Source organism: Triticum aestivum, chromosome 3B (assembly GCF_018294505.1).
Source record: "Triticum aestivum cultivar Chinese Spring chromosome 3B, IWGSC CS RefSeq v2.1, whole genome shotgun sequence".
In the NCBI taxonomy this organism is placed as follows: domain Eukaryota; kingdom Viridiplantae; phylum Streptophyta; class Magnoliopsida; order Poales; family Poaceae; genus Triticum; species Triticum aestivum.
The window spans coordinates 261,510,315-261,534,027 of NC_057801.1; the positions used below are offsets into that span (position 1 = coordinate 261,510,315).

The window sequence follows — 23,713 nt, forward strand, 5'->3', positions numbered from 1 at the left end:
ACCTAGTTCAATCTTGTTACCGGCAAGTCTCTTTACTTGTTCCGTAATACATCATCTCGCAACTAACTCATTAGTTGCAATGCTTGCAAGGCTTAAGTGATGTGCATTACCGAGAGGGCCCAGAGATACCTCTCCGACATTCAGAGTGACAAATCCTAATCTCGAAATACGCCAACCCAACAAGTACCTTTGGAGACACCTGTAGAGCACCTTTATAATCACCCAGTTATGTTGTGATGTTTGGTAGCACACAAAGTGTTCCTCCGGTAAACGGGAGTTGCATAATCTCATAGTCATAGGAACATGTATAAGTCATGAAGAAAGCAATAGCAACATACTAAACGATCAGGTGCTAAGCTAACGGAATGGGTCATGTCAATCAGATCATTCAACTAATGATGTGATCTCGTTAATCAAATAACAACTCCTTGTTCATGGTTTAGGAAACATAACCATCTTTGATTAACAAGCTAGTCAAGTAGAGGCATACTAGTAACATTCTGTTTGTCTATATATTCACACATGTATTATGTTTCCGGCTAATACAATTCTAGCATGAATAATAAACATTTATCATGATATAAGGAAATAAATAATAACTTTATTATTGCCTCTAGGGCATATTTCCTTCAACTTCAACCCACGAAGGGTAACGGTTGCGCAAGTCCACGGAGGGCTCCACCCATGAAGGGTCCACAAAGAAGCAACCTTGTCTATCCCACCATGGTCGTCGCCCACGAAGGACTTGCCTCACTAGGGTAGATCTTCACGAAGTAGGCGATCTCCTCGCCCTTACAAACTCCTTGGTTCAACTCCACAATCTTGTCGGAGGCTCCCAAGTGACACCTAGCCAATCTAGGAGACACCACTCTCCAAGAAGTAACAAATGGTGTGTTGATGATGAACTCCTTGCTCTTGTGCTTCAAATGATAGTCTCCCCAACACTCAACTCTCTCTCACGGGATTTGGATTTGGTGGAAAGAAGATTTGAGTGGAAAGCAACTTGGGGAAGGCTAGAGATCAAGATTTATGTGGTAGGAATGGAATATGTTGACCTCAACACTAGTGTAGGTGGTTCTCTCTTAGAAAATATATGTTGGAAGTGTAGGCATGTTCTGATGGCTCCTCCTCGAATGAAGAGTGGGTGGAGGGGTATATATAGCTTCCACACAAAATCTAACCGTTACACACAACTTACCAAACTCGGTTGGAGCGATTTAGTAAATAATGTGACCGTTAGGATTTTCGGTGGGACCGACATGTCATCTCGGTGGGACCGATATGGTTAGGGTTAGGGCATAACGTGATCTCGGTGAGACTGATTACACAAACTCGGTGAGACCGATTTTGGTAATAGACACACAAAGGGTTGGTCAGGCTAACTCGGTGGGACCTTCACTAATCTCGATTAGACCAAAACGTTGCGAATGGGAACAGAGAGTTTGTATTGTAATCTCGGTACGTCTGATTACACAAACTCGGTAAGACCGATTTTGGTAATGGACACACACAGAGAGATTACAATCCCATCTCGGTGAGACCGAGATCCATATCGGTGAGACCGAAAAGACTAGGGTTTCTGGCAGTGGCTATGTCATGAGAACTCGTTGGCGTCGGATAGAAAGATTCGGTAAGGCCGATTTTGACTTTTCGTTTGGGACATATGTGGATGTGAGAAAGTGGTTGAGGGCTTTGGAGCATATCACTAAGCACTTTGAGCAAGCAAGCCATTATGCAACACCTCATCCCCTCTTAATAGTATTGGCTTTCCTATGGACTCAATGTGATCTTGGATCACTAAAAGTAAAATGTAGAATCTTGTGCTTTGAGCTTGAGCCAATCCTTTGTCCTTAGCATCTTGAAGGGGTTCCACATCCTCTAGTCCATGCCACTCCATTGTTGAACTTATCTGAAACATACTAGGTAAAAGTATTAGTCCAACAAGAGATATGTTGACATTAATTACCAAAATCACCCAGGGAGCACTTGTGCTTTCAACGTCTCGCAATCCATATCCCCCATAGGTTTGCCGTCAACCGGGTGAACCAATCAGGTGAAAAGCACATCCATCAAAGTAAACATCCAATTTATAGAATAAGGTACAGCCATGGCCATCATCTGGTCAAAAAGCTCCAGGTCAATTAATGCCCACACATATCTCGCCATTGAGCACTCAATAAGACTGTGCCTCCAAGAGTCACGCATGCCACAAACTGAACATCCATCTATGTCAGACATATTTCTATCTGTTCGAACATCCTCAATGGGTAATGAATGTTAGGCCAATCTCATTTGCTGGTACTAGACATTTCAAAGAGTGGTCCAAGACTTCTCATTTGTTGCATTATTCGAGGAGCCCGGCGCTCATCAAGCCAATCTTGGCAACACTTTTTTGTTGCCACAATCATCCTATACACCGACCGTATCGAAAAGATTCCTGATTTCTCAAAGTTCCAGGACCATAAATCCTCCACATTGCAGGTACAAATAGGAATATGCATAATTGACAAAGCATCATATGGTAGAAAGACTTGCATGATAACCTTGTTGTTCCATCTTGTGTTCGTGATGTCAAGTAGTTCTGAAACAAGCTGCGGTGGGTGAATCACAAGCGAGATGATTGGGCACATATTTTCCTGTCTTGGGATCCAGTTGAAGTTCCATATTTCAGTGGTTGTACCATTGCCAATTCGCCTAATCAGCCCTTGCTTAAGGGTATCACGTCCCTTAATGATTGCACTCCAAATCTGTGATGGATGAGTCCCAAGTGTTGCATTCAAAAAAATGAACTTCTCGAAAGTACACTGCCTTCAGTATTCTTGCACTTAATGAGTATGGGTTCTCTAGGATTCTCCAAGCCTATCTTGCAAGAAGCCCAAGATTGAAAATTTTGAAGTCCTTGAAACTCTGATCCCTAGACATGCTCACCGTATCCCCAGCATGGGTTGCGCTCGCCTCTTTTACTCCCCACCAAAAGGCTTTGATCATAGATGTGAGGCGTTCACACAAACCCCACGACAGTTTAAAACAAGACATTGACAGTTGGGGTGTTGGGAGTTTTAGCTCCCGTGGCTCGCTGGCATGTGAAAGCTGGGGTGTCAGCCCCCAGATGTGTGTAGTTCTGTGTTTTTCTATCCAGTGTCCTTGCATGTTCTAGGTCTAGTCACACGTTATCCCCTCGCTTCTCTTGTTGAGGTGAGGGAGGGGTGTGGAACCTAGCTGGTGGTTTTGCTGTGTTTGGGTAGTAGCCAAATTGTTGGTTTAGTCAATAAAATCGGGGAAGAAATCGGAAATTCACTTTGGCTCATAGGTATATATGCACCCATTGTCTAAATACACTTTTTAAAAAGTTTAAAAAAATAGAGAAAAAATCCCACGTGCAAATCCCGACATTATATGTGCGTGCACCAAGTTTCGATGAAAAGGGACATTTTTTGTGGCTTGTGTAAAAAAAGACATTTTTTGATGCTTGATTGCAGCTATTCACGAGGCATTTCTTTATCTTTTTCATACATGCCACAAAAAATGTCCTTTTCACCCAAATTTTGTGTGCGGACATAGGATGCTCGGATGTACACGTTGGATTTTTTTCAATTTTTTTCACATTTTGAAATGTTTCTTGTACGTATTTCATAATAGGTGTATTCTAAATATACTAAACCTAGCTAGGTTTGATTTACCTAGATTTTTTGACTTTTTTCTATCAGTGAAAATGGGGCCAATGGGGAGGCGACACCTTAGTTAGTGGGGGATCTAGCTGGGTAGGATCTGGGTGTGCCCAATGATTTTACATAGGATTGAGACATTCCGTTTGTTGCATTGTCAGTTTGTGTGTGAGTGCATGTATCTGATTTGACTACATAGATCAAATGGATCTTGCCGATTAGCTTTTTTGGCAGTTTGTATGCAGCGCGGACGTGGTGGTTGCGATGTGCATACAATTTGCATGTCCAGAATTGTCTCAGCCATTGCCGATTGGTGTGGGCAGGTGCAGCTTTTCTCCCTCCCATGTGTTGGTTATACTGGGGCCGCCACGTTGTATGATACTCCCTTTGTAAACTAATATAAAAGCACTTAGATCATTAAAGTAATGATCTAAACGCTCTTATATAAGTTTACGAAGGGAGTACTGTAAAAAGTTTAACACTTTTCTTCCCATCTATCCACATCTCTCTGGAAGGATCGTAGCAAAGACGTGCCCGACTGAACCACCGCTTCGCCGCCATATGACCCCTATAAAATCTGCCCTGCTGTTTACTCCCAGCATCGCCATTCCTCGGTCCGCCGTGGAGTAGTGGTAAGCCCATCCAACCCGTCTGCGCTTCAAGCTCGTGGCTGCTGTGATCGACCTCATGCTAGCCGTCGTCACCTCGCCCCGCTCTCCTCTAACCCTGCTTTATCTTCCGTCTTGTTTGGCCGTTCCATCCCCTGCTCCACGTCCAGAGGTGTCGCGGAGTCCCGGCGACCGAGGCCGTCGGGTACGCGGTGATGGCATATGCGCGCACACTGGCTAGGGCGGAGGCCCTGATCGCCGCCGGAGTGTGCCTTGTGGACACGGCGGCCTCCGTCGCCGCTACCTCCGACATGGTCTTCATGGTGGTCGACGATCTCCGAAAGATCATGGTCGGCAACCCCGACGACGTTCGTGTCGTCGTCGGCTGTGCCATGGCAGACCGCCAACAAGAAGGTGCCCGGAGGGAGGTGCATGCAGAATTGCAGACTATGGTGGCGGTCACGAACGTGACAATGGTGTGTGGGCACGTGAGTTCCATCGGGTTGTTGCTGAGACCATCGGCATCGACGATCCTCGGAAGGCTTGCAGCACATGAACACAACCTGATGAGCTGCGGGCCTCCGATTTCTGCCGGTAGAAGCAGAAGGGGTGCAGGGACATGGCGGTGCGGATGAGAGGTTGTGGCGTCATCTTCGCCGCGGACGCTTCAAAGACCTGCAGCACGGCCGTCGGGTGTTGTCGTCTCCGCCTCACGCTCCCGTAACAGAACAGCGTCAGCGCCATGGCCCTCGACTCCGGGAACCTATGGCCCCTTCATCCTGGCCGCGACCGCCCCCTATGGCCCTCTGCATCGATGACGGGTGGACCCCGAGTGCGGACGAAGGGAACTGTGACACTGTAGGCCTCGCCACTGCAGGGCTCTTGGTCGTTTCCATGCAACCGAAGTCGCGACCGTGAGTCGCGTCATGTAGCCCCCGCCTGTACGCAACCATCTCGGGTGCAAGAAAGCACGCCGCCCAGCCGTGCCCGCGATCAGTCGCCATGGCTGACGCCGCAGGCTGCGTCGCCTCAGACGCTCAGTAATCAGTGTCTGTGCGTTGCCTTGGCGGTGTTGTACTGCAGGTTGCTTAGTATCCGTGCCTTTCTCCCTGCATCTGCCCAGATCGATGCAGCACATGCTATCCTGGTGGTGACCACCACGGCCAGAAGCAGCATCCAAGAGGCCAGACATGCTTGCTCTTGGCAGCCGTTCGCTCACTTGCTGCACGGCAGCACCGATACACAGCATAGGCCACTGTCGTTGGCGTACTGGCTCCCGGGCAGCGTGTTGATCTACCCGTGCTAGGGTATTTCTTCTATGTATTCGTTGTTAGAGACATTGGGCAGCACGACGAAGGAGAGGCCGGAGAGCATTTTCGGTACAAGATCCACCGTGACGAATTCGTTTTGCTAAAATTTGGTTCAGTTACACGCCTAATTAATCGCTATAGCCTGACTCTGTATGTGTCGATCATGAGCAACTTGATAAAGCTATAATGTCGTCTTTGGTTAACAACTGCACTTCTAAATTCTAAGGTCAATGTAGTAAATCTAGACGTGAATTGCAATCAAGATTAGTCATTAGATGTTCTCTCTTTCTTTGACCTTGATTAAGATTGTGTTATCAGGAAAAGGTAATTATGTATCTCCCTTGATGCATAATTTTGCAAATTAGATTGCATAGCTGTGTTGCTGGACATGCTTCTCAACAATACCTGCATAGGTCACCACGTTACAGCCAAGAGCAGTGGCCAAGATGCCGCACCGAAATAGAGCTTCCCTTCGACGGTTTTTGAACAAGCTCTCAAATTGAAGGTGCGTAGTGTTGCTCCCATCCTTTTTTGTAACTAAAACTGCGAATAATTGCATGCTTGATATAAACTATAGTTGACGTAGTGAGTGGCTCTCTGAAATGATTCCATATTATGGCAAGTTACCAATGTCAAGAGACAAGAGCCAGAACATTGGATTATTTTATCTACTTGGATTTTAACATTTCTGATTTATTTCCTTAAGAGGTGTGTAGTGTTAACCGTTCCGTTTGTATCCATGCATTTGTGTGGTCATAATAAATTTAGTTATTTCCCACCTTCAACCTCTTAATGTATTGATGTGATTATTCATCAATCTATTGCTTAAATAGACACGATTAATCAACAAGCGGGGCGTGTCGCCGCGCGGGTTTAGCTAGTCTACACCTAGGAGCCAAAACGTCGCTCTTGGGAAGAAATCCCTTTCACTCAAAAAAACAAGACATTGAATAGACCGGAACCTTGTGCAACCGATTTTTAGGGGAAACATGCTCAGTGGTTTTTTTAGAACACACTACATACGTAGGCACTCATATATACGTGCGTACACTCACCCCTATGAACACATACATTATATCCTTATGAGCATCTCCGAGGGACTGAGCCGGGATATTATTTTGAGATTGATGAAGTCATCACAGGGGCCTTGTAGTCGACGGGAGCGTCTCTCCCACTAAACACGCATCGCCGAAAATCTTAAAATAAATTCAGGATAAATGCGAGCACATGACTTTCTGATAGACTATGAATACCACTATCCTTGACAGGCTGTTTTTTTTTTGAGACAATGCTCAGAGCTGTTTGTCTAGTGACGAGAAGATCAGCCTGGCCCATTAACATGACAGGCTGCCTTGACTGTCGCAACTGGCCTGGCCCGATCCGGCTAAGGCCGAAGAATGACGACTTGGAGGCGAAGAAAGAAGAAATCGGACGGCTGCGGCTAGGCGGTGGTCGAATCGTGGCCGCTCCAAAATCGAAGGGTTTTAACCAAGTGAGGCTTGTTCGGTTTTGTTTCCTGCGGCTGCGGCGACAGGTCAGACAGAGCGGAATTCCCTTCCTCCCGCTAGCTCGGGGCGGATCCATCCACCCGGCGGACCATCTCTCATCTCTCTGGGGCGCCATGTCGGAGCACGCCGCCCCGGAGCTACCCAAGAGGTGCCACCACTGCGCAGGGCCCCTCTCCAAGGACATGGTACGGTGACGGCCTTCTCCCCCTTCACATCCGCCGCCGCCGCCGCCGCTATTGTTTTCCATCCCTTTGTAGATTTTGCTAGTGTTGAATCTTCGTCTAGGTTTGCACCCCAATTATAGTGTGACTATTGCTTGTATACTGGTTCGTGTTCAGCTATGTTTGTGTTTGCTAATCAAACGCCTTGTATTATTATTTTTGGACCGATGTAACTGATGCATTTTTGTGCTGTTCTTGTCTGCTTGTACTGATGCGAGATTATACTGTTATAGCTTCCTTCTAAGGCAACTTATGTGGTCAATTGCGCTAATTCATGTTTTTATGTTGATGAAGGAAACTAGCAGCTGGACCGTGACTCCATTAGTTCGAGATAGCTTCTCAATGGTTTGTTCCATCGCCTTTTACCGCCCACCAGTGCAAGTTATTCGTCTTTTTAGTCCAAACTGGAAACTTTCGAAGCATTGCCTTTTGTTTTCTGCTTTCCACCCGTGTACTAATATATAAATATGGCCATATTTGAACAGATTGGTTCCGCTGTTGGGGGTACTGCAGGCGCATTTTATGCGTTTAATCATGGTATGCTGGCTAGCATTTTGGTCAATGAGTGATTGATACATCCAGCTCTTCTAAATTTTCAGTTACTTACGGCATGCTGGTGTATTTGCGTGACAATTGGTTTCATATGTTGTGAGAAATAGTTTTGCTTTCTTCATCATGTGTTGGATGAATTATATATAGTGTTCAGTTTAAGATTCTATAACTTCTTATGCAGCAAACCACCTTGTTTGTCTGGTTGTAACTTGTGAGATGTGTTGCTAGTTTGCATTGTAATACCTGTCATTCATCTTATAGGATCCGCAGTAGCATTTCAAATCTCGTGAAAATATTCAGATATCATCTTATAGGATCCTCAATATCATTTCAAATCTCGTGAAAATATTCAGATATGCATGTACCTTGTTGCTGTATCAAAAATGATTATTAATGTTCTTGTAAAGCACCTCCCCGTAACATGCCTACATGCATGGATTTTTTTATCCCGACAATACTCATTATATTGGCTCAACTTTATTTACATGAAGTGGATTTACCTGCTTGGTATTTTGTTGCAAAGGGATCTAGAATGAAATCGCTTAGCTTTTTATGCCATTTTTTAAATTATGCTATTATACAACTATATATACTAAATAATAATATTATCTTCAGATTAGCATTAACTTTGGAATTTTTTATGTAGCTATGCCTGTTGTTCGGCGTTACATAAAAGGGCCGATGTGGATGCATTTTCTTGTTGGTGTAAGTACAGTGTCCATTTTTCCTTTTTCATACGTTGATATTATCTTATGCATGTTCTTTTTAGCATGAATTATTTGGAATGATGCAGCTCTAAGATGTTCATTTTATCACTTGATGGGCACATTTATATGCTCTAATGGTCATCCACTGCCCAAGCAATTCACAGTGACAACATTAGAACCTACAACAACAACAAATCTTTTCATTCCCAAACAAGTTGGGGTAGGCTAGAGTTGAACCCATAAGATCTCGAAACCTAGTCATGGTTCTGGCACGTGGATAGCATCACAATCCTCCTTCTTTACCCAGGCTTGGAACCGGTTATGTTGAGACAAAATAGGCGGGTTTTTTTTTTGGTGTCATCAAGCTCTAGTTTTCTTGAAATTTCTTTAAGCACGCATCAGTCGTGTAGTCTGGTATGTAAACATAGCACTGAATATTCACTGTGCCAATGTTCTGAGTTTCATACCATTCCGTACATCAGCAAGTTTTATTACTGGGGCGGGTTCCCCAGATTAGCATTGCTTAAGTGTACAGCCAGCTACAGTTGCATCCAAGAGAGTTTATCGCCTTTTATTCCTTTGAGAATTTTTGGTGCAAAGATTGCATTGGGATGCTATTTTTTGTTCAGTCTGATGAGGTCCATTGGTCTGACCCTTTTCCTCCTGCAGGCCCCTCCAGTTGTTGTATTCTCTTCTGCGTGTGCTGGATTAGCAGGTGAAGCAATACTCTTCTGTGTTTTAATATATTTATCTATTTTATGCTTGTAATTCTGCTATCTAAAAATCTGTTCTATTATTATTTCCTTGATGTCATGGTTGGTAGATTATTTTCTGTATTTCACTGGACATCATTACAAGTAATTTATAGAGATGTTCTGCATTGGAACAGTTTTCATTCCTTGGCTCCACTTGACAGTTTTTGTCACTAGTGATGTTTCACTTGGCCTGCCTATGAGCAAGTATAATAACAGGCTTGTAGCCTGGTTACATGGCATGTTTGCTTATGTGGAGGAGTGTGACATGAAAAAGCAAGAGGAATGGGATCTCATGCAAGAGCCTGCCTATACACGTGCTCCTAGGCAACGGCAATTAATATGAAGAAAGAGAAAGAGAGAAGGTGAAAAAAGTATTACGCTTGTAGCCAACCTTTTTATACGAGTGATTGCAAACGATAGCTTTACATGACATGGCAACTTAATATAGCCAGCAGCTGACTACACTATTAGCCATGCTCTATTGGCTATAAAACACGCTTGTACCTTTTGGGGATTCCAAAGCAAATGCTTTTATGAAGTTTCATTGTCATGAAGGCTTCTGGACTGAATTGAACCCCACATTACCTTTTCACTGGTTTGCATTCATTCACACCAATACAGAGTACAAACATGTGATAGTAGATGAGTACGTCCAAACAAAGTTTACACAGGAGGGAAACTAGATCCTGACTGGTGTAGCTGCCAATGAGTGTTGGCCGAAGCTGCATAGCTGTGGGCGTATCGAGTATGAGCCCTGAGTACTGGCCTATAGCTGTCACTTGCATAACCTTCATCAGATACTAGTCTAGCACAACACATGCAAATTTATCCTGTGAACTACACATTTTGTTATTTTGGTGTTTGTAATAGTATTTTCCTTTATTTTGGAGTACTTATGAAGTGCAATATGATATTGGTCTGCTCATTAAGCAAGCGAGGAGAACCTTGTCCTGTCCAATCCAGACCACCCTTTATAAACCAGAAGGTTTAAAGTTCAAACTAGATGCGATGGACACGGACAAAGCCATGTAGATGACCAGGGGAGGTGGTATTGAAGGTGTTTCAAACTGGGCTGCGTCGGTTTTCTGTAGGTTGCTTTTATGTGCAGTAACGTTTTTGAGGAACATGTCTATCTTATAATAATATATGATGCATTAGTACTTGTCTACACCCATTTTTTTTTCTTTTGCATATTCTATGTTAGCTAATTCGTTTTAGAGGAACATGTGTTTTGTTTATTGATGTGATCCTGGAATTGATATGCATTTCCAAACTAACTCACAGATTGGTTAATTATCATATTTGGAACATTTGCATTTGAACTGCAGATTTAATGTGAGGACTAATTAGTGCATTTACAGCAATTACTCTAGTAATAACATTGGAATAGTATAGCAACAATGGTACTGTTCAGGTACATAGGATGTACATTGGAATAGTATAGCAGCTTTTTATTGCAGAGGGTTATTGAGATTACTTGTTCTATCTAGTGTTGCCGTGTTGGTTAGATTACGTTTCATCTTTAGAGTAAGTTACAAATTCTTCTGCAACACACATATTACAGCATTTAAATCTATGATCTTTGCTCTGCCACTGCCATTACTCATTTCTATACGTTTGATGAGCTAAAGTTTTAATTCTATCTGCAGCTGGTACAATTCCAGCCCTTGCACAACTGGTTTCGTCGTCCTGTCATGCCGCCATGTCATCGCCCTCCTTCGCCCGCCCTGCTTCTCCCGATGACATGCACAAGAGCAGAGGCTCCTCGCCATTGTAATTTACTAGCGCAGCCGACCAGCTACTGAATTGTACTGCTCTAAGAAATCTGTGCCACCTTATGAAGGATGTAAATGTTAAGATTTCATGCGGAAGGATGTTTTAACTGACATGTGCTCCTTTCACTTAGTTTTTGTTGGTATCTATTTCTATGTATAGGTTATGCCCTCTTATCTTGTGTTAATATTTTGTATTAAAATAAGTATTGCAGTGTTGTGAACCATCTTAAACCAGCCCGAGGTTCAGCTATTTTCTTCTGCAAAATGCAAGCATGCGTTGGTCTATGATTGTTCAACATTGAATTACATTTGATAGGACATGAGTATGTATAAATGCAGTTGTTCGTGATTTGATAGCTTCAGTCGTATTTACCATTGTTCTAGTTGGTGGTGGCTCATGGCGGTGGTCAGGCTCGTCTCACGGCGGCGGCTGGACTTCTTCGGCGTCGGCCCGTTGGTGAGCGGCTTGTGAAGAGCTTCGATCCCTCTTCTCGATGCCCGGGCGCAATCTTCGGCGGTGGGATGGCCCTCTCCCTGCTGCGACCCATCGCTAGTCCCGTGCTCGGGCAACAGGACCTCCTCGTCTCGCGCCCGGCAGCAGGACCTCCTCGTCTCGCGCCCAGCAGCAGGACCGAGCCCGTCTCGCGCCCGGCAGCAGGACCGAGCTCGTCTCGCGCCTGGCAGCAGGACCGAGCTCGTCTTGCGCTCGGAGCTGTAGGACGAATCGATGGACTTGTGTGCCCCGGGATCTGATCGTCTCTTCCGTTGGGGTAGCGGCGGGTGTCGGTTGTGGTGGTTCCTAGGTCTTGGATTCCGGGGCGGCGGCCCTAGTGGTGGTTGCGCAGTGCTCACGGGCAGAGGCCGTCGCTTGGTGCTGCCCGGTGGCCATGGCCGTGTGGGCGGCGTGGTTGTCGGGGTGCGGCGTTTGATGGCAGTGAGTATTGGCCGGGGTAAAAACCTGCTCTTTCTTCGGATAGACCGGCGGCGGCGTAGCTCGTTCCCTTCTTGAAGGCGTCGTCGCGGCTCTCATTGTCTGTCGTGTGGCTCCGGGGGAAACCTTGATCCTCGGATCAGGCGGTGGCGACGCTCCCGTGTCGTACCCTTCCTGGAGGCACCGTCTTGGAGCCCACAGTTCGTCGTATGCGGCTGCATCTCTTCGTGGTGGCGTGTTCACTGGTGGAGTCCCGGGTGCTCGACTAGTGCTGGGGGTCGTGTTGCTGCGCTCAGCGCCTATGTATCCCGCCTTGGGTGTGTGCGTGTGTTGTGGTGGTGTGCGTATGTATCTGGATGTTGTTGGTCATTGCTTTATTTATAAAGCGGGGCGAAAGCCTTTTTCGATAAAGTTTGAAACACCGGGCCTTTGGTTTGTTAACTTTTTGGGGGATTTCCATAGATTTTTATCCCCTTATGTATGTCATTTCTTTCACAGGAAGGTACAGTATGTACGTACTAAATTCCTTAGGATTGTGTCCATATCGATCTAATTCCTTGGGATTCGTTCCATTGAGTGAAACCTGATGGAAAAATCCTAACCATTGGAGTGCGGTGTGCTTGGCAATGGCATTTGATAGAATTAGATAAGCGATTGCTTGTTGAGTGGATGGTATATATTGTCATCGCTGATGCTGTTGCCGATTCGGTGGTAGTGGCTCGTTTGGCCGCCACGTAGTAGATCCTGGCCGTTTCCTGGTGAGTACACTGCATGCAGCTACGTATCTGTATCTTGTATCGTTCATTGGATCGTCGCGCTTAGTTTTGGATGGCATGGAACTCATCATTCGTGTGGAAACGCACTCCGCCTGTCGATGACGATGCATTGCACTTGGCGATGTGGGATGCATCCAATGCTTGCCATGAACTATCCGAAGCTCCATTGCAATCAGTTTCGGGGTCTGCTCGTGCACGCGGATTTCAACCAGGAAGAGTTCGTGAAAAATGTGCTGCACGCTCCCAGAGAAAAGGAAAAGAGTAAAATACACTGACTGTCACTAAACTTGCGTCAATAGCTCACTTTGGTCATCGTACTTCAAAATACGGTCAATATGGTCACTATATACATCTGTTGGTGATTATACGGTCACTGCCTTATCGTATAGCTTCATATTTTTTTTCCGTTGACCGGTCAAACAGTCCAAATGGTGCCTCATCAGCTCAGGTCCCATATGTCAGTGTGATAATAAAGAAATAAATAAAAGAAACTAAAACTATGTTTGTTAGGCGAATCGACAGAGGGGCTTGGTGCAACCCAGAGGCGCTCGCGAATTGAGCGCGCGCGGAAACCTTTGTGATGAAAAATTGGATCAACGTCTTGTTATTTATTTACTCCAGCACAACACACGGACAACACACACCCAGCACGCATGCACGTGCTTCCACAACACACAGGTACAAGAACGCGCGACTACTCTCCTCCTATGCATGCACATCACTTCTCGGTGTCTTGCTCATGGCGCAGCGGCAAGCTCATCGCCTGCTCCCGCCCCCGGCTTCGACGCCGTGCCCGCGTGGTCGTGGACTTGTGGCTTACGTATCTCGCCTGTCGAGGTACTGCCGGGCGGGGGCTGCAGCCGAGCTGGTCGACACTAGCCAGTGTGTGTTCAATCGATCAAATCCATCGAGAGGACATGCATGCATGGCTGTATCCTGTATGTGAGAGCGGATACTCTTGTGCGCGTGTACTAGTGTGAGTATTGTGCTCCGGTGTATGTTGTGTGCATACGTGCTGTGTGCTAGCGTGTGCGTCGCGTGCGTGCGTACAATGTGTTCTCGTCCTGTGTCTGTGTGCGTCGTGGGTAATTTTACTACGGAGTATAAAGTATCAACCAATTTAATTTTTTTACACAAAAAAGGTTGTGCGCTCAACCAGCTAGCTTACGTGGTCAGCGGCGGCGAGCGAGAGATTTATGGTTCCATACCCAACATCCATAATTCTAGTTTAACCCACTCACATGCGGGGATTCACAAAGCCAGAGACGATACTTTTTTACCCCACTGACATGCTGGGCCCACATAGGCTGAGAGAACGCAAGCTGATGAGGCGCCACTTGGACTGCTTGACCGGTCAACCAGAAAAATACGAAGCTACACGGTGAGACAGTGACCGTATAATCATCAACATATGTTTATAGTGACGGTATTGATCATATTCTTAAGTACAATGACCAAAGTGAGCTATCGACGCAAGTTCAATGACCACTAGTGCATTTTACTCAAAGGAAAAACCCGCAGAATTTGGGCGATGAGAGCGAGGCAGGATGATGAAAGGATGGCGCGAAAACGAAAAGACTGCGGGCCTGTTTGGTTTGTGACTAACTTTGTCAAAGATTGCCACACCTAAAGTTAGGTAAGTTTGATCAACTTAGGTGAGTGTTTGGATCAAGCCACATCTTAGGCAAGTCACACTTGGGCCCACATGGCATACACATAAAAAAATATGACAAGATTCCCTTAGGCCTACCAACTTGTGGCTCTTATTTTGATGAACTAACTTTAGGCAAGCTTGGCAAAAATGTGTCGCAAAGTATGGCAATGCTAGCAAAAATGCTAGACATACAAAGACTTACACACTTTTACTCCCTCCTTCCATCTAACAACCAAACAGCCCCTGCATGTACCACTCTGTGCCGTGCCCACCCCGCGTCCCCGAGCTGCGGTTGGCCGCTGGCGCACAGCACCTCTCCTCCCGGCTCGTATGCCGCCGTCGCTCGCGCTTGGCTGCCGCGCGACACCAGCCACACACATTTTTAAACGCGACACGGACGCTTACACCTCCCCGCCCGTAGCGGAAGCGGAAGCAGTAGCGTCTCGGCACGCACTGCGCCGTCGCCGTCTAGCCCAGCCTGTCGCGCCTTGGCTCTGCCCGCGCTCCCGCCCCTACAAATTCTTCCGCTCAACCAGCCCCTCTCCGCCAACTCCCTCGCGCACACTGAACGAGTGATCCCAAGCGTGGCGTCTTATCTCTCCTCCTCTATACATGGACCGCTACAGAGTGGCGCCGGCGCGGCCTGTCTTCCTCTCTGGCCACCTGCAGCCCGCGGCTGCTAGCCGGCGCTCGGGTGGCGCCGAGCGGGAGCTCGACATCTTCACGGCCGAGCGCTACTTCAACGCCGCGGACGCCGTCAAGTACAGCGCCGCCGCGGTCCATGCGGACCACCCGCCGCGCCAGCTGCCCGTCGCCGCCGTGGACGCGGCTGCAAGCCAGAGCGGCCGCACCGCGGCGTCGTCGGAGCCCAGCTGGAACAGCCGCTCCGGGCTGCTCGCCAGCAACCAGTCGCCGTCCGCGGCTAGGCAGCACGACAAGGGCTATGGCAGTGGCGTCAACGGCGTCGTCGTCCTAGATACGAGGGACGATCGGTATCACCGCGGCGGCAAGAAGCCTGCCGCCGGCGCCTTCGGGCAACGCTGGGGGATCTTCAGCCGGGACTGCCCCTGCGCCGGCAGGAAGGCGGTCACCGTCGACGTCGCCTCCGAGCCGACGACCCCGAGGATTCACGCGAGGTTCGACGCCGGGGAGGAGAGCGCCGTCTTTAAGGCCAACGGGCTGCCTCCTCCGTCTCCAAACGACGAGCCCGGCGTGATGAAGATTTTTACGACGGGGAGCTGCGCGTTCCCGCTTCGCGCCAACAACAACATCCTCGCCCCGGCGCAAAATAACGGCGTAAACGCTTCGTTTCCCGCTTTCCCGCCCGACGTTGGCCGCCGCGTCGTGAGCTCTGGCGGATTCACCTTCCCGGTGATCAGCCCGTCGAAGGCCATCAGCAGCGTCGTCGACGAGCCGCCGCGCGAGTCGCTGGAGGTGTTCCGTCCCATCGACGAGGACTCGGTGGTGCTCGTGGACCCTCCGCCGCCCCTTGCCGCGGCCGGCTTTCTGCGCGCGCCGGCGGTCGTGGCGGCGACGGACGACGACGCGATGAGCGACGCGAGCTCGGACCTGTTCGACCTGGAGAGCTTTGCAGCGTCATCGTCGTACCCGACCACGTACCGTGGTCGCAGTAGCCGGCGCAACTCGGGGGACGACGACTTGGCGTACGCCGCCGCCGCCGCCGCGGAGCCAGCGCTGAGCGAGTGCATGTACGCGCCAAGCGAGGCGAGCGTGGTGTGGAGCGTGGCCACGGCCAAGGGCGTCGCCTACGACGCCGGCAGCGTGGCCAACTTCTCGAGCGCGGCGTCTGCGTGCGGCGTCGACGAGTTCCGGTTCGTCCCGCCGGGGTCCGCCGCCGGCCACGACGGCTTCACCGCCGCCATGTCCCGAAGCGCCGGCCGCAAGAAAGGCGGCGGGTTCTTGGACAGCTGCCGGTGCGAGAAGGCTGTCAGCGTCGGGCCGACCCCCGTCCGTGTGGCTCGCCCGCCGGCGGTCCCGGCTAAGAAGACGGCGATGGGGCTGGAAAGCGGCGGCGTCGCGCGGTACCACAACCGCCGCGTCCACATGCCGGTGCGGACGTGATCGATGCGCGCGCTCCCCGTCTGGCGCCTATTACTATTAGCCTATACGAAAGTACAGTACGGTACATAATTCTCTTGTTTGTTCCAGGTACGTACAAGGTGTCGTTGGCACGTACACTTGCGCGCGTGCGTGCATGACTATAACGTCGTCAGCTACTGTAATTAGTTACTCCTATATATGATTATACTATCCTGAAGTAAAACGTGCCGCCGCAAGTCTGATGTATCGATCTTAATATGTGTTATGTCAGCGATCACTTTCAGCTTGTGGGACAATTTTTAGACAGATCGCACGCTTGATTGAGAAGGTTCAACAGCTACTAGCAGTAGCAGCTTAAAACGAAGGAACCAGCTAGCGTGGTCGTATGTGATGTGACGGGACGGGACGGCGCGATGGGTGCCCAGCTCGGTTGCTTGATCATGTTGGAACGTCGAGCGTGGAGTGGAGGCGAGTTTGCTGTAGCGCCAGCCTGATGCTGCTGCTGCTGCTAAAGTAGTGATGCAACGAACGTTCGGGCCGGGGCATTTTCCTGCCACGCACATGTCCAGTTACATCACACAAGCTAGGCATGCATTATGTCATGTGCGTGCATAACTGGAAATGATGCGCGCGACGTTGTGCGAGTGCGACGGGACGACGGCGGATGAACCCCTTTTGGGCTGTATTGCGACGCTTGCAGGTACGAGATGGGCCAACTCACCAACTTGCGCCTTGCCTTCTCGCACACAATGTGGTTCATGAAATAGTGCGGATTCACGCTCTTTAACTGACACATGCGCCGGGAGTTTTTTTTTTTTTGAGAGAAAACGTCGTCTTTGTTAATCAAGCAACATAGTTACCAAGCGTCTCCTAGATACAATATGAATTAGAGCAGGAAACACAAAGACCACTAGAGTTCATACAAGACTTGGCAAGAGTATGAGCTAAAACATTAAACTGCCGACGAATATGCTTAAATATCACAGAAGAAAAGCCCGAAGTTGCATGCTTGATGTCTGCCACCATTGATCCCACCATCGAGCGATCACAAAGAAGAATTTAGTCGCTGCACCAACGAGAAGCAATCTGAAGCAAAGATCATCGAGCTGCAACCTTCATCCCGTGCAAGATACACCGCATGACGAAGGGCCATTCCAGAGCAGGAGTCCTATAGAAAGATTCACATCATATGCCACAACACACTGACCGTCTTGATTCGGTGTGACAACACGTGCACCCAACTTGCCTAGATTGGGGAAAATGGCAGCATCAGACATGAAATATAAGGTACCTGACGATGGCGGAGACCACGAAGTGCTTGAAGCAGGGTCTCACGTCTATGCTCAGGAAATGGTTTTAAGAAGTGCTGCACAATCAGGTCTACATAAGTCATGATCTTGAAGGTTGTAAGACGTGGATGAGGCTCCTCCTCATTATTCCTAGCTAAATTGTGCGCCTCCTGGATGTGCCTGATAGTCACAATCATCACCGTGGCCACCAGATCGTTGACCTGCAAGAGGAAGTCGAATAGCCATTCCCTTGGTTAAGTAAAATTCGAATGACATAGCTTAACACCAAAGGATTGCTTCACCTGCACCTAGACCTCCCGAACAAACCGACATAACAAAGGGGAATGCTCGATACTCTTTGTCATGTCGCCACTAGTAGAAAACAGGACATTAGTTTCGGTTCGTAAGGGCCTTTAGTCCTGGTTGTGCAACCGGGACTCAGGAATCGGGACTAAAGGGGCTCCACGTGGCCGCTGTGGGGCGCTCAGGCAAGAGGACCTTTAGTCCCGATTGGTAACACCAACCGGGACTAAAAGGTCGTCACGCGTCAGGCTCAGCCGAGCGCTGGGGTTTAGGTTTTTTTAAAGGAGGGGTTTAGGGTTTAGGGGTTTCATTTTGTGTTTTCCTTTTCTTTTTGTGTTTACCATTCAACTCTTTTACATTTAGGGTTTTCATTTTCATTTTATGTTTTCCATTCAACTTGACGCTAGCTACTACATATAGCAATGAAGGAACCATTACACAACATCGTCATGAATATAGAGAAGTGACATGTCTTTCTCCGTGCTTGGTCGAACAACAAGTTTTCGTATATCTATTCGCCGCTACTACATATAGTACACGTTCATGCATATATACAATATAACATCTCTTACGATCCCTAATATCTAATTACCACGAGTTGGAACATGGTAGAAAACAACACAGGTCCGACGTTGAAACATGGTGGCGCTGGAATTGGACACCTGAGGGAAAACAATCATGTGCAAACCTCCACATGACCACTTTCATCGTGTTCGGTGCCTTGATTGACCAAATGGCCTTCCGGCTCCTTTCTGCAGCAACATAGTCCATGCCATGCCGTGACCATTAGCGCTCTGAGCTTGCTAGAACTGTGTAGATCGAGCCAGATTGTAGGTCGACCGAACCGAGTACTAGCCAAACTTGGTGTGAGGCCATCTAGCATAATCGTCACCTCCATGTCGGCTAACAGGAAGCTGCATAATCTCATAAGCAATATCTGCATGGAAAGAAGAAAGCGCAAACCGTGTCCTCATTCCAGGTGCCAAGATCACCGTCCAGGAGGCACTGAACAGTAGCATTCATCAGGATCGGGGAGACCGATTGGAGCAGGTGTGGCGGCATGGAGGGAATTCAATGGTCACCAATGATTTAACCTTGTATCGTCGGCAATGCCCCATTTGATGCGGAGCATCCCTCGCTCATTCCCATGGATGTACCTACATCTCCCTCAACACCACTTGGACCAATGGCAAGAGTTAGAGCAAATACTATTGAAGATAAGGTGAACTCGCTCCTCTCCGAACTCCCTCTCTCTACTCACGAGACTTGGCTACTACCTCATACGAAGACTCTGTGTGTGATCAGGTACTTGGAGGAGAGCCACGGGACAACTATACCCAATGGCCAAGGTGGCAAGGACACCAAGCATGAACATCAAGAAGAAGAGCTACTTGGGAAGCTACAGGCACCGGACGACCGGCCGGGCCCGGACGTCCGACCCCTGAAGGTTGCTACAGCCTAGAGAAGGAAGGCCAGCCAAAGCTCCAGGCACCGGACGACCGGCCCAGTCCGGACGACCGGCGACTCCCAGCGAGCGGAGGACCGGCCGCCCCGGACGTCCGGCAACTGGGCACCCGAGAGGAAATTAACGGAAGACCGAAGCCACCGGACGTCCGACAAACCTGCACCCGAGCCAAAACAGCGGATGTCCGATCCTACCGGACGTCCGGACCTTCGCGAGCGACCGGACGACCGGTAGAGACCGGACGTCCGACGCCTAAGTGACCGCAGCCTCGGGCTGATGCCCTTGTACCCCTTCACTTTGACCCCCATTTGTACTACGACTATAAATAGGTCTCTTCCATGTCCTAGCTAGGGGAGCATTGTGATAGCTCGTTTGAGATAGAGCATTGCTCATCCGTACCAGATCTACTCCACGTGAGGGACCGTGCCTCTTCGGAGAAGATCCATTCGGATTCAAGGCCTCCATCCGGAGAAGACAATCAAGACCTCCTCACGGAGAAGAACGGTTACTCTTGTATCTTCCCTTTGTTGACTTTGGATCATGTGTTACCTTGTGCTTTCAATGATCTAGCCCTTGTGTGATCAATCACTTGTCGGTTGAGTGTTTCTCTCGTTTCTCCCCGTGATTTCCCTTGTGTTCTTCCGCGCGTTCTTCGTGTTTCCCCGTAGGATCCACTCCAAACGTGAAAGATCGGCCCCATAGGGTTCTACCCTACATCATCTTGGTATCATGAGCCATGTTGATCACGTTTTTGGAGCCCCTACCCCGTGTTTTCTAGCTTGATTTTGTTGTTTTCTTCCTAAATCCAAAAATTCCCCACCAAAAATAGCCCCAATTTTTTTTGTGATTTGTTGGTGAGTTGAAATTTTGTTGGTTTTGGTCCATGGATTTGTGTTGCCACGTGTGGATCTAGCTTTTCCCTCCCTCCCCACCCTTTTCCATCCACAAATCCGCTCGATTTCGACATCACCATCTTCTTCCTCCCCGAAATCGTGCTGTTCATCCCGTGCCCGATTTTCGCCCAGGTTACGGACGACCGGACCCTGCCGGACGTCCGACGACCGGACGACCGTGACCACCCGGACGCCGTGTAACTCTGACGAAACTGAATCTTGTTCAGTTCGGCCACCACCACATCCTCACCTTCCACCACATCTTCCAAACCCACATACACCACCATCACCCCCCACTACCTCCTATGACGATTTGGACACGTTTTGGTCTTTGAGATTTTGAGTTGTGGCTCCCATGTCCTATTGTGTTTCGGCTATATAGGTACGGTTGGACACCATCATCACCGCGTTCATCTTCGCAATGGTCTCATCATTGCCAAGGACGGTAACCTCGACGACATCTTTGTCATACCTTGCAATTGTATTGATACCCACATCGCCTTACTTTTGCATAGCTTACCCATCGAGACTAGCCATTGAGTATTGCCGGCAACGTGACTTGTGCACATTAGTGATCATACTCCATAGCATACATACCATACCACAGTGGTGAATATCTTGGCATCAACTTGTGTGTCACAAAATTGTCATAGCATACACAATTGCTATCTTGGTTCGTGAAGTTTTGCATGAGAAAAGAGCTCAAAAGTGAAAGAGCCACCCAAGCTTTTAAGCAAAGAGGAAAGATAAGCAAAGAGCTTATGAGCAAGAACCATAGCATCCTACTACACTAAGATTGTCATATTGGATCATCTTGGATCATAGCACCGAAATACCATACATATAGCATACTTGGGATCGAGATCGTTGCATTTTTGCCTAGCAGGTTGTGCACAAGTTCCGTATCCGCCTATTGTGCAATCGTGCTAGCGTCTCTCGTGTATTGTGCAACAAGAGCATTTTCATGGATTCCACATTTTGGCTCACTTTTGGTTTGCACAATCCCATTTATCTATTTGTGTGTGTGTTTCCGTGTACCATTATTTGCTTGGTCTACTTGTTGCATTTGCAAATTTGTGAATCTTTTCCAACATTATTGAAGCTCACTTACAATTGCATCAAATTTTGTGCCACCATCCTAACCAAGCTCCACCATAAGCTTTTACTTGTGTAGGTGTGAGAACCGACAAGGATTGGTACCAATAGTGCTATTTCATTGTCCGCATTTGAGTGAACTTGATTCATCGTCAACATCGGTCAAGGTACATTGGTATAAGTTCTTCTCTTTCTACCACTCACATTTTGCTTGGAATGATGGATAGGCCAAGTACTTCTACCAACCCACTCTTCATCGAGCAAGACGACGACATGTCATCATACATCACCAAGAGCCACCTCTTTGGGGCACAACGAGCGTTGCATCAAGAGCAACAAGCTATGAACGAACGCATCGACAACCTCGCCACCGACTTGCGACTCTCCGAGCAACGTACCAAGGACTACTTCGATAACAAGCTCGACGTGCATAAGCAAGAGAACGATGCAAGGATGGACGAGATCTGCGCCTTGTTGGTGAACCAGCCTCCTTCAACTTCTTCACACTCAAGACGGAGCCACTCAAGTTGACACTCCGACGACTCCTTCTCCGGCTCAAGTACACCGTCATCGAACACTCTTCGACGAGCCACGCGTCAAGACCATCATGCATCTCGCAACCCGCTACACGACAAGCATTCACAAGAGCAAGTCGATGAGCAAGTCCCTCGTCCTCACTCAAACCAAGTTGCTTTTGCTCAAGCTCAAGAACGACAACGACTACGGCGCCAAGAAGAAGAACGTCGCGTCTACACCAAGAGCAACAAGACGCCGAGGCTCAACGTCTTCAACAACAACTACTACGTGAAGCGCAAGCTCTTGAGGCGCAACATGCCCTTCAAGAATCAAGTCGAGCCATGGCCAACCGCAATCGTGGAGGGCGCAATCAAGAGGAAGCCCTTCATGAAGAAATCCAAGAGAGGAACTACCAACCGCGAGTGCAACGTCAAGTTCCTCAAGCTCCTTCACAAGCTCGTCAAGCTCCACTTCGACCTCAAGTTCAACAAGAGCAAGTTGATCATGGACTTCCTCCACACCAAGAGCAACATGAGGATGACTACCCTCTACGTCAAGGGCGTCATCATCACCATCGCCAACAACACAATGAAGAACAATGCTATGGCAAGCTCAAATTCACAATGCCCAAGTTCAATGGAAGCAATGATCCCAAAGAGTACCTTTCATGGGCATTGAAGGTCGACAAAATCTTTCGTTTGCACAACTATGAGGAAGAGAAGAAGATTGCTATGGCATCACTTGAGTTCCAAGACTATGTGCTCATATGGTGGGAACAAGTCCTTGAGCGCCGTGAAGCAAGAGGTGAACCACCTATCATCACTTTGGCTCAAATGAAGGAAGTCATGCGAGCACGTTTTGTGCCCACCTACTACAACCGCGATCTTTTCAAGAAGCTACAACTCCTCAAGCAAGGAACAAAGAGTGTTGAAGAATACTACAAGGAAATGGAGATAGCCATGATTCGAGCCAATGTCACGGAAGATGATGAGCAAACAATGGCACTATTCTTGAATGGACTCAATCATCCCATCAAGAAGATCGCCAACTTCTAACCCTACTCCAACCTCATTGAGCTCGTACATCAAGCTACAAAGGCGGAACGTCAAGTGCAAGATGACTTCAAGTATGCCAAGTACTCATCCAAGCCCTATGGCTTCTCCAACAACCAAGTTTCAACAACTCCTCCAACCTCTACATCAACCAAGCCTTCTCCAAGCAATGACGACAAGCCAAGTTACAAGAAACTTCTTCAAGTTCAAGTCGTCTTCCTCCTACTACAAGCAACTTCAAGCCGCGTGCTTCATCATCTACTCCGACCGATGAGACCATCAAGACAAGCTCCTTCAAGTGTTTCACTTGCGGTGGCCGAGGCCACAAGTCCTATGAATGCACAAACAAGCGCACCATGATCCTCAACGATGATGGCACCTATGACTCCATGAGTGATGAGGAGATGGAAGCTCTTGAGCAAGTGGCCATGCACCAGCGCATGAACGAGGATGAAGATGATCAAGTCTTTTGTGATGAGGATCCGAGCCCTGCTCTCGTTGCCTCCAAGGTCTTGACTCTTCAACATCAACAAGAAGAAGACCAAAGATGCCACATCTTCCACACAAAGGCCGGCAT

At 48.2% G+C, this 23,713-nt stretch overlaps 2 protein-coding genes across 4 annotated transcripts; both read left to right on the plus strand.

Moving 5' to 3' along the window:
* Positions 1-4,214: 4,214 nt before the first annotated feature.
* On the plus strand, positions 4,215-11,325 carry LOC123069625 (uncharacterized). 3 transcript variants are annotated; one of them, XM_044492528.1, is made up of 8 exons: positions 4,215-4,297; positions 4,444-7,276; positions 7,607-7,657; positions 7,798-7,849; positions 8,511-8,569; positions 9,241-9,286; positions 9,461-9,688; positions 10,976-11,325. In XM_044492528.1, the coding sequence occupies exons 2-7, from the start codon at positions 6,872-6,874 to the stop codon at positions 9,667-9,669; spliced, it is 822 nt and encodes a 273-aa protein (XP_044348463.1). In that variant the 5' UTR covers positions 4,215-4,297; positions 4,444-6,871; the 3' UTR covers positions 9,670-9,688; positions 10,976-11,325. The 3 variants fall into 3 exon arrangements, with proteins under 3 accessions (XP_044348463.1, XP_044348462.1, XP_044348464.1); XM_044492527.1 differs by having other exon boundaries at positions 4,272-7,276; XM_044492529.1 differs by lacking the exons at positions 4,215-4,297; positions 9,461-9,688 and having other exon boundaries at positions 6,975-7,276.
* A 3,697-nt stretch (positions 11,326-15,022) lies between these two features.
* LOC123065329 (protein PHYTOCHROME KINASE SUBSTRATE 4) lies at positions 15,023-16,806 on the plus strand. The gene has a single exon (XM_044488652.1). The coding sequence runs from the start codon at positions 15,075-15,077 to the stop codon at positions 16,542-16,544; it is 1,470 nt and encodes a 489-aa protein (XP_044344587.1). The 5' UTR covers positions 15,023-15,074; the 3' UTR covers positions 16,545-16,806.
* Positions 16,807-23,713: the final 6,907 nt, after the last annotated feature.

Bases quoted from the DNA above. Each gene is read 5' to 3' on its own strand.
- LOC123069625 (XM_044492528.1), top strand. From the start codon at position 6,872: ATGCTCAGAGCTGTTTGTCTAGTGACGAGAAGATCAGCCTGGCCCATT. The intron at 7,658-7,797 runs GTTTGTTCCATC...ATATTTGAACAG, and splicing joins TTCGAGATAGCTTCTCAATG to ATTGGTTCCGCTGTTGGGGG. The intron at 7,850-8,510 runs GTATGCTGGCTA...TTTTTTATGTAG, and splicing joins ATTTTATGCGTTTAATCATG to CTATGCCTGTTGTTCGGCGT.
- LOC123065329 (XM_044488652.1), top strand. From the start codon at position 15,075: ATGGACCGCTACAGAGTGGCGCCGGCGCGGCCTGTCTTCCTCTCTGGC.